This window comes from Notothenia coriiceps, unplaced genomic scaffold (genome assembly GCF_000735185.1).
Source record: "Notothenia coriiceps isolate Sejong01 unplaced genomic scaffold, NC01 NC01_scaffold00033929, whole genome shotgun sequence".
Taxonomy (NCBI): Eukaryota; Metazoa; Chordata; class Actinopteri; order Perciformes; family Nototheniidae; genus Notothenia; species Notothenia coriiceps.
Window position 1 is genome coordinate 1 of NW_011366630.1, and position 10,304 is coordinate 10,304.

The following is a 10,304-nucleotide window of genomic DNA, read 5'->3' on the forward strand; positions in this document are numbered from 1 at the left end:
GAGGTCACAGCCTTCTCTCCATTATTTGAGCAAAATGTCTTCTTCCTGAGTCACTTCTCTCCTCCATCACAGCGGCTGTGCATATCACTTTTGCGTTGCTTGCGGAGCCTGCGCTTGTGCTCGGTTGATGACTGTCCTCCTCCTCATTCACTTGTTCACTTTCGCTGGTAATATTCTCCTCTGTACCTCTCTTCTGAATATCTCCCGTTTTGAGCCACGTTTTTAACATCATTCAGCTTTCTTCTTTCTTTAGCTTGCTTGCAACGTTAGCGGGTAGTAAGGTCGTTAATCAGCAACGCCCGAAATAAAATTAAAAAAATGTTTTCGTTTCTAAATCTAAAAACAGCAATAGCCTATTAGAACTAATTTAAACCACAGTTTCAATTATCTCAAGCTTATTTTCATTCGTTGTAGTATTTTGATAGTATGATTTATTTTTGTATTAATGTTATTTAATCAAGCCTCAAACTGATGGCACTTGTCCCTATAGCCTGTTTTAAATTGAAGTTGTCTGAGGTCCTTACCATCAGCTGCTCTTGCAGTAATAATAGTGGACCTTAATGTCCCAAATGTTCACAATGTAGTGACTGCTTTTCGTCTTTTTGTTTACTTACTTGTGTGTTCTGTATTTTATATGTCTGTGTTATGTGTAAAGGTTAAAGGTGGGGTAGGTAAGTTTGAGAAACCGGCTCGAGATACACTTTTTGTTATATTCCATGAATGCTCTTAACATCCCGATAGCAATGAATATCTTAAGTGCTTTGACAAAAAATCCATTAAAAAAATGTCATCTGTGGAAGGCTCTGTAAGGAAGTGGCACATTTTTTCCGGTTGTGTATTTTAAAATTCTAGCTCACTCGAGCTGGTTTCCACGTACCACTAGCGGGAGCTGGCGTACCACCAGTGGTACGCGTACCACAGGTTGAGAACCACTGACCTACATAATCAAATATCTCTTGCAAGGATGACCTTATTTTACCAACCTCAAACAGAAGCCGTTTGTTCTACAGTATTATCCAACTTAACGCTTAACACTTCTCTATTTCGTTCTAACTTGGAGGCTACGATCAGCATCGTTAGCACAGATGTAGCTAGCTACCACTCGCGTACATGCTAACCCAAGCCTTAACATTCATTACGTAGCTGATTAAAATCATGAAAACATAAATAAAGTACTCACATTTCACTTACCGCAAAACCGCATTCATGCACCGTCTGTTTTAACCGCAGAGCGAGCCACAATAGTCCGATATAAGCATGAAAAACAAACAAACACGGCCGAGTTCAAGTTATGTCCCCCGGATGAACTGAGCAGGCAGAGTGCCTGTAGCATCACGGAGCTGCTAGCAGAGAGACAGTAAGCTTGGCACTGGACAGAGCTGTCACTCAATGTGACCACGCCCTAATTTATGCATAACTTTAAGACTGAATATTAATTAAACAGCTGAGTTGAGAAGAAATTCACCCCCCAATCCATAGTCATGAAGGGGGGATCTAACTATACAGAGAATATGGTTTTTTGAACAACGATGTAAACATGTTTAATTCTGCTTCTGCTAAATTTGGGCATTTTAACATGGGGGTCTATGGAAATTGCTCCCTTCTGCAGACTGCTCCTACTGGCCACTAGATGAACTGCAGTTTGAGGCACTTCCTTATTGGCCTCCCTGCTCTGCCCCAGAGTTTGCCGCTTGGTTACAATGTGCAATGTGCAGTTAGGGCAGTACTGACAGTATTAGGATGAACAATATATTGTTAACATTGTGTGCATTATGTAATGTATAGGGCATTTTGAGCCGTTGTAATGCGTTTGCACCTGTCGGCCACGCTGCTTAAATCCCACCAATCAAACCACCATACGTTTTCTTTTTTAAATGCGAACAAATCTGTAAATGCAGAAAAAGGAATGATTCCGTTTTAATCCAGTACACACCAATGTACATTAGTAATGTTTTTAAAAGAGAGCCCATCTGCCGTGACATTGTTACCGCAATGCCGTGACCCGGATTCGAACCGGGGTTGCTGCGGCCACAACGCAGAGTACTAACCACTATACGATCACGGCGAGCTACGATGGGCTGATGGCAATGATCCGCCAAAAACGGAATCATACTCGTGGTGCAGGCAGAAGGCTCCATGAGTAGGTCTCATGTAAACGGAGTAAGATTAACATTAAAGTCCATTTGACATCGAAATATATTGCTTTTATTAAAGTAATGACAATGAAAACGTTCACAAATCTACCGAGTAAAGTAAAACGCATCGATTGATTAATAATGGGGATTTAATGGTTTGCTTAAAAGGTTACAGTTACATGCAAAAACCCCATGACAACAGTTCTTGGGTCATTTCATGTAAGTGCTTGTATGAGACTACTTATTTGATTACTGCAAATACAAGTTTTGTTGTAAGAGTAACTTTTTAAAAGTGTGGTCTTCCAGTTACCCTTACTGTTGTGTCTCCCTCTAAGGGGCTTTACGGTATAACAAGGAAGTGGGAGAAAACAAAGTGCTGTATGTCAAAATATTCAGATCGTTGTACTATTCTTTAGAAACATAGTCCACTAAGTTAAAAAGGCAGGCCTTACTGTAGCAAAAATATGCATATGTGAGATGGCCTTTTGTTAGCAAAATGTAAAGAAGAAGGTCTATAAGAAAGTGTGTAAGAAGGCGATATGGTGCAGGGAAAGTATCCTTTTTAGTGTTTTACTATTGTTATGTTTTGGATTAGCCAATTATGGTGTGTAGGACATGTTTCCCGCGGTAGATGTATGTTAACTCCTGCATGGTGAACACTTAATTTACACATCAGTACAGAAACGTATAAAATCATTATTATTCTGCGGGGAAACAGCCTTGTTTTCAGCGTTGACAAGGTGCGTTTTACAATGTTTGTATTTCGATGTATTGGGAAACAGCCTTGTTTTCAGCGTTGACAAGGTGCGTTTTACAATGTTTGTATTTCGATGTATTTCTTAACCCATAAAGACAGTTACAAGTAGCTGAACGGCGATTTGGAGTTCTGTCAGATAAATGTAAAAAATACATACAATTATGATTTCTTAAAAAGTTATTATTTTAAAGCAGTATAACAAGAATCGACATGTAACGAACGTGTTTTATTTTAGGCTACAGTTCACTACTTGAGAGTAAATATAGTCTGGGTTACATATTTTTACCACTGATAACGCCATGCTTGTTTTTAATGTTTAATATATGTCCATGGAGAAAAAAAGTACTTATTTCGTACATTCACAAAACATTTCCAACAAAATATTTTTCAAAATACAGCCCATCTGCCGTGACATTGTTACCGCAATGCCGTGACCCGGATTCGAACCGGGGTTGCTGCGGCCACAACGCAGAGTACTAACCACTATACGATCACGGCGAGCTACGATGAGCTGGCGGGATTCTCAGCATGAAAACTTGATCTGTTGAACGGGATCTGAGCGGGGCTGCTGGATGACGTAGAGAGGGTGTCATTATTGGGGGTTTTTCTTCCCTTGTACGAATTTTTATTCATCTCTTATTGATTGTAAAACTTGAAAAATACATCGCTTGTACAATTTCATTCAATAATCTAGCCTCGGCCGCATTTAAAAAACATATTTTAATCGAGGTGACGTGCAGTATAGCTGGTCTTGTTTGCAAAATTGGGGCCTCTGGTGGACAGACAGCATGGGCAACGTGTGGCGCTTCTGTCATCTGATTGGCTGATTTAGCTGCAGACGTTGCAGAGCTTCCGGTTTTATAAAACAAATCAACGTGCTGGTTACAAAACGCAGACCTCTCAATAAACCAAGCGGATTGTAACTGTTTTGAGCCAGAATTACGGTAAAGTCTGACTACAAAACTGTGCATTATGTGGCTCTAACTCTTCCATGTACATTTTAGACACTTAGACAGTTGTTATCATATTATGCGTTAGTTGTATTAGTTCTGTGTCGACACATCTATGAAATTATTCTACAACTGTGTCTTCCTATTGTTCAAAAACAGCTGAATGCATTTCATTTTAGGTCGAGATATTCCACATCACCACACGACTACATTTCAAGCAAATTTGTGAAAATAAATGTACTTTTAAGCTAATTATGTTACAATTGCCAGAAATGCAACACAAACGTGCAAATACTACTGCAGTTTGTTTTAGACTTACTTGTAAAGCTGTTAACTTAGCACCCAGTTTACTTTTTGCATTTCATGTCTGTGTAGCTACCCACATTTCACCTTCAGGGCTCAGTGCAATAAAAATAAAAAAGTCTAAAGAAATGTCTGCCTCCTATGTGTTCACAGGCATGGCTCATACTTGTATTCACTGGTTCCGCAAGGGACTCAGGCTGCATGACAACCCAGCTCTGATGGCTGCTCTGAGGGACTGTAAGGAGCTGTACCCTGTGTTCATCCTGGACCCGTACCTTTATAACAACACCCTTGTGGGTATCAACCGCTGGAGATTTCTCATTGGATGCCTCAAAGACCTGGACTGCAGCCTCAGGAAACTCAACTCCAGGTAGAGACAAAAGGGCAACAGTCTCACAAATATTAAAACACATACACTTATTGTTATGTTGTCATATTGGTGTGTGTTGACTCCTTTAGGCTGTTTGTTGTGCGAGGGAAGCCCGAGGAAGTGTTCCCAAAGCTGTTCGAGAAGTGGAAAGTCACAAAGTTAACCTATGAGTACGACACAGAGCCCTACAGCCTGAGCCGGGACAAAACGGTGACCACACTGGCCAAAGAACATGGAGTTGAAGTCGTCTACAAAATCTCACACACTATTCATGATATGGACAGGTATTAATCATATTGAAAATGTACACATTTTGGGGGGATCACACATTGTTTCCTTACAGTTTTTACTTCTTAAATGTCTGATTTCAGGTTAGTGTCCTTATATTATTGTCTGTCATGTCTTTATAGGATAATTGAGGAAAACAATGGGAAGGCCCCCCTTACTTATAACCGTTTTCGAACAATATTGAAGGCTATAGGTAACCCTAAGAAACCCATCCCTGCACCAGCTATCGAAGACACTAAAGGTACTACGAACTACAGTGTGTCATGCCAGTGAATTGTTATAATGTCTTCATAGAAACAAACAGTAAACCAGTAAATGTAAGCATTCAAAAACATTTAAAGCTAACATACAGCTGTTAAACTTGAGCAGTGGTGGATTAAAATATAATTTCTCTTGTCACAGATGTGAAGACGCCTTGTTCAGAAAACCATGACAAGAATTATGGGATACCTACTCTGGAGGATCTCGGTCATGACACCACAACTCTGGGAGAGGAGAAGTTCCCAGGAGGGGAACAGGAGGCTCTGAGGAGATTAGACGAAAACATGGCAAGAAAGGTATTTTAGTTTGAATAATTATTATTTCGCTGTACACAACTGAAGGGCTTTTGACACTGAGACTCTACTGAGTATAACATGTTCATTTTAGAGAGTATTTTACACTTGATTAAAGTCTTTTTCAGAAATAAATATTATGACTACAACCTATATAGCATCTGAGTTGTTTAGGGCTCCTTTTCAGTGGGGAAAGTACTGAGGTCCTTTACTTAAGTAAAAGTACTTGTACCACAGTTTAACTTGCAAGTAAAAGTCCTGAGTTGAAGATGTTAGTTTAGTATTATCAGGTTATTGTACTCAAGTATAAGTTATCAAATTACTTGAGTAAATGTTCTTAGTTCAATTTCACCACCGCTCCTTTTACAGAAAACTGTGTCGAAGAATGATAATGGTTTGTAATGTTGTTAAATCTTATGTTGATTTATATTATATTTTTAATAACATGTTCTTGTGAGACTCTTTGGACAGTTTGAATGACATTTTCAACCTTTTTGGCTCCAAAACGTTGTATGATTAATTGTTAATACAATCCTTTATCAACATAAGGGGAATACTGTTTGCATTCTTTTTCATTTATTAAATAAATATATAACATAAAGATTTATATTTAACAATAACTAATTACCCTGGGAATGAAGATGTACATGTCTCCTCTTTGATATATTGGCTCCATCTGATTCACATTGCTTCATCTGTTTTCTTACTCCAGGATTGGGTGTGTAAGTTTGAAAAGCCGCAGACTTCTCCAAACTCTCTGAGCCCCAGCACCACAGTCCTCAGTCCATACGTCACGTTTGGCTGCCTGTCTGCACGCACCTTCTGGTGGAGGGTGACAGAAGTCTATCAGGGGGTGAGTGTCACCATGGAGGTAGAGTTTTTGTAGGCAGTATGCTACTGAATGAGTAAGGCTGTGCAACTGAAGGTTTCTTACATTTAAACAAATTAGCAAGATGCTACGCTGTACCAGAACATGTGTTACAACAAGTTTAAGTATTGATGCATGGCCCTAATTTTGACATTTAAAGGTAAAATGAGTCTGACTGTTATGTATATGTGTTATTTGCAGAAGAAGCACTCGGAGCCTCCAGTTTCCCTGCATGGCCAGCTGCTGTGGAGAGAGTTTTACTACGCCGCTGGTGTGGGTATCCCTAACTTTGACAAGATGGAGGGCAACCCCGTATGTACCCAGGTGGATTGGGACACAAACCCCAAATATCTTGCTGCATGGAGAGAGGTAATAAGACTGTATTTAAATGGACATGAATGGGAAATGATATTGAAAGAACAGTTTTCATGATAATTCAGAAGCATAGCTTATTTCCTGGATCATCAATGTTTCCTGGGTGCTCTGTATGTCCTGTAAGGCTCGGACTGGTCTCCCTTTCATTGACGCCATCATGACTCAGCTGAGGCAGGAGGGCTGGATCCACCACCTGGCCAGACATGCTGTTGCCTGTTTTCTCACCAGGGGAGACCTGTGGATCAACTGGGAAGAAGGGCAGAAGGTGTGTAAATGTTTAAAGTCTCTATTGCTTCTGTATGTTAGATAATGCACGGAGCACAAAATCCATAGAGTCCTGTGTTACCATGCGTAGTTCACAAAATAGTGGTTATAACGAAATAACCTCACTATATTTTCTGATGAAATGTCTTTTCACAATATATACCAGACTAACCTTTTAGATATGATATAAAGCTGTTTGGCACTGCACAATACTGCAAAGTACAGATATAAAGGTTAATACTTGAAATCATTAATCTTTGTTTATCATATACAGGATTTTATCATTATCAGATTACGTTTTCCTGCCTATTTAAAAATGTTACACATCAAAGTCTGTTTACAGTGTTGGGACTGCTGCATGACTATACAACTATGTAGGGTCGGTTTTATGGGGTTCATTTTGTGTCTTTATTATGCAATCAATACATAGACTTGACAGCAAACCTATCGACACTGCAATTAAAATAAAATGTTTTATTCCAAGGTAAATGCATGTGTTTTTAAAAACGTATTAATCAATATTTTTCAAAGAGTGATGTAAAGTGCAATGCTAAATCTGTTGACTTTATCTTTTCACATTTTGTTCACGGCTCCTGAAGGTGTTTGAGTATCTTTTATTGGATGGCGACTGGGCCCTGAATGCTGGAAACTGGCAGTGGCTCTCAGCGAGTGCCTTCTTCCACCAGTACTTCAGAGTTTACTCCCCTGTCGCATTTGGCAAGAAGACAGACAAAAATGGAGATTACATCAAGTAAGACCACAAAACCAAACAAATTGTCACAAATGATAGTGATTCATATGAAATCATTTTACCTTCCCTCTACGTGATAGAAAGTACCTTCCTCTTCTGAAGAAGTTCCCAGCCCAGTATATCTACGAGCCTTGGAAGGCTCCGCGCAGTGTCCAGCAGGCAGCAGGTTGCATTGTGGGTAAAGACTATCCGCAACCTATTGTACAGCATGAAGTGATCAGCAAGAAGAACATCCAGAGGATGAAGTTAGCTTATGCTAAGAGGTCCGCAGATTCTGTCGAATCACCCAGCAAAAAGCAAGGTACTGCAAGAAATGTGTACTTGTCTCACTCTTTAGCCGTTAGTCATGTTTACATAATGTCCTGTCTCTTCAATTCTTCTCTTTCTTCTTTTCTTCTAGGTGTCAAGCGAAAGGCTAAATCCGTCATTGACATGCTGCAAAAGAAAGACAAAAAAGAATAATGGTACACAAAAGAAGCTATAGTTATAGCGCATTGTGTGGGCTGAAAGCTTGGGACACTTTTTTGTGTATACAGACCGTGTACTTTGTCTGTTTCTTCTCCTTTAACTTGTTACTGTTTTATATTGTATCTATGCCAATATTTGTAAAAAGTGAGTGAAAGGGTATACTAAAAAAAATATGTCTTGCATGGATATTGAGGTAAAATGTATAAGGATTTATAGTATTGGTATGGCTTGTATGAAGACCACATATTTTTAAAGAAATCGGGTTGTATCTTCAGCACAAGTACTGTTGCACCTTAAAGATAGAGTTTATTTTTTTATGGTTCGTTTTTTTATATGCAATATAAATAAATTCATACAAAATATAGTTTGTCACAATTGTTGTGATTTTTTTTCAATGGCCCGGTTTACAGCTTAATATGATCAGTTTCTCTGTCATCACTTAACGTTCATGTTCATCCGTTTTTCCTGTAATATAGTGAACATTGAAAACACACCTCTTGTCTTTTTTATTATAGCAGCGAATGGCAGAATTCAACCCTAGCCAGTACACTGGTGGTATTTTGGAGCTCTCACTATTACCACTAGAGGTCACTATAACTCCACCGCTGATTGTTTTTTTTACTTTAGGTAGTACAACTGTATATAATTCATTTAGTGAACTGGTCAATTCGAAGACTTAAATCTGAGTTTAAAATATTAGATAATCAGCCACTAAGCCACAGGGGTCAGATCAACACTGTGCAACAATTATATGAAATGCCTGTAAGAAAACTATTATCTTTGCAACATTTTACATATTAAATGTGTTCTAGTTTTAATCATCATCTCCTTTTTAGGTGAAGTAACATTTTATTTAAGAGTGCATTGATTTCAATTAAAACACTTTTTTTTTATTCCTAAAATGATGAATTAAAAACGTGTGTTTGTGTGTGTGTTGCACGGCACACACAGCTGTCCTCGGAGGTCAAGTCGTCTCTTATTTCTGCTTCCTTGGAGCTGACACTGGTGTGAATATCCAGAAGATGATGTCACAGCCTCAGCAGCGGGCCAGACGGCCATACAAAGCCAAGCTCAGTTTCCACAGAGACCTGTCAAACATCAAAACAAGCTGCTGTCCAACTGGCATGCTTGTGGGGTACACTTGGCACCGGGCCACCTTGCAAATAAACTCCCAAATAACAGGTCTTAACAGAAATCAACATCCCATCAATTATATATTGTTATTTGATATTTTTCAGGGACAATAGTCGTAAAGTCGGTATACTATTATGCATTATATTTGTGGTGCTATAAACATGTTAAGTTGTCCCAAGCCCCAGAAAAATGTATTTATATGATCAAAATCCCTTTTATATGACCCTCCACCGCAGTTTGCCCACCGCTGTGCCCCTCCGTGTTGACACCTCACCTCTCACACCATCTTGGATCTCCGTACCTTAATATCCCAGTTGGATTTGAACAGCATGTTCCCAGGCAGCTGCCGTTTCATGGAGCTTAATTTATTTCAGGAGTTTATCTGCTTCACGAGCAGCAACACCCAACAGATAATTCACACTTTCTACGATACCAAGTTTGCTAGATTGGAGAAAAAAAAATCCATCTTTCAGTGTTTACAATCCTTTGGCATTGACAACATGGCAGATTCATTAGGAGCATTCATTAACACATAATGCAGGATTAGCCAACAGAACACACTCAGTATTGGCTACTACTCACTCAATTAGTTCGTCACCTCATAAAGCATTTTCTGAAGATCACCACGACCGCAGATAGGACTGGATATCAGTATTTGATACCTCAAAGTATCGACCAAAATAAACCATCAGAAAGTATTATTGGAACTTCTGCAGTCAAGGGAAACCTGCATATGATCCTTTTTGTATCCAGGTCTAAAAAGAAGTCTGGATTTGAATGGATTTGCTCACTGCCAATCACTGAGCGTTTTTTGGTTTATTGCTTCATTGGCTCATTATAGCAGTAGATACAAAATGTTTGAACATATACTACATAAACCTTCATTTTATAGTTTTGTATACTTAATATTTTCATAATTTCAACACTTGGGGAGGAGTGGAGGTGGCAATTCTCAAGGTATTGAATGAAGAAGGCTACTCTATTGTAAACTGAAACTGGTTTTGGTATCAGTATCATAATGTTTAAAACTATACCCAGACACTAGTGGACATGTCCATAATTTCCAATTACATTTTATGCTTCAATG

General features: G+C 39.0%; 1 protein-coding gene and 2 non-coding genes across 4 annotated transcripts; 1 reads left to right on the forward strand and 2 right to left on the reverse strand.

The window, feature by feature from the left end:
- Nucleotides 1-1,993: 1,993 nt before the first annotated feature.
- Nucleotides 1,994-2,065, reverse strand: trnah-gug (transfer RNA histidine(anticodon GUG)). The gene has a single exon. It is a non-coding gene; the product is annotated as a tRNA-His (tRNA).
- Nucleotides 2,066-2,083: 18 nt separating this feature from the next.
- cry5 (cryptochrome circadian regulator 5) lies at nt 2,084-8,445 on the forward strand. Of its 2 annotated transcripts, none has more exons than XM_010790255.1 (11): nt 2,084-2,160; nt 4,299-4,515; nt 4,605-4,799; nt 4,926-5,044; nt 5,206-5,360; nt 6,070-6,210; nt 6,427-6,594; nt 6,725-6,865; nt 7,464-7,615; nt 7,696-7,916; nt 8,016-8,445. In XM_010790255.1, the coding sequence occupies exons 2-11, from the start codon at nt 4,301-4,303 to the stop codon at nt 8,075-8,077; spliced, it is 1,569 nt and encodes a 522-aa protein (XP_010788557.1). In that variant the 5' UTR covers nt 2,084-2,160; nt 4,299-4,300; the 3' UTR covers nt 8,078-8,445. The 2 variants fall into 2 exon arrangements, with proteins under 2 accessions (XP_010788557.1, XP_010788556.1); XM_010790254.1 differs by lacking the exon at nt 2,084-2,160 and adding an exon at nt 3,661-3,836.
- On the reverse strand, nt 3,319-3,390 carry trnah-gug (transfer RNA histidine(anticodon GUG)). Its single transcript has one exon. It is a non-coding gene; the product is annotated as a tRNA-His (tRNA).
- Nucleotides 8,446-10,304: the final 1,859 nt, after the last annotated feature.

Excerpts from the sequence above, each read along its gene's own strand:
- cry5 (XM_010790255.1), top strand. The coding sequence starts at position 4,301 with ATGGCTCATACTTGTATTCACTGGTTCCGCAAGGGACTCAGGCTGCAT. Across the intron at positions 5,361-6,069 it reads ACGAAAACATGGCAAGAAAG|GATTGGGTGTGTAAGTTTGA; the intron begins GTATTTTAGTTT and ends TTCTTACTCCAG. Across the intron at positions 6,211-6,426 it reads TGACAGAAGTCTATCAGGGG|AAGAAGCACTCGGAGCCTCC; the intron begins GTGAGTGTCACC and ends TGTTATTTGCAG.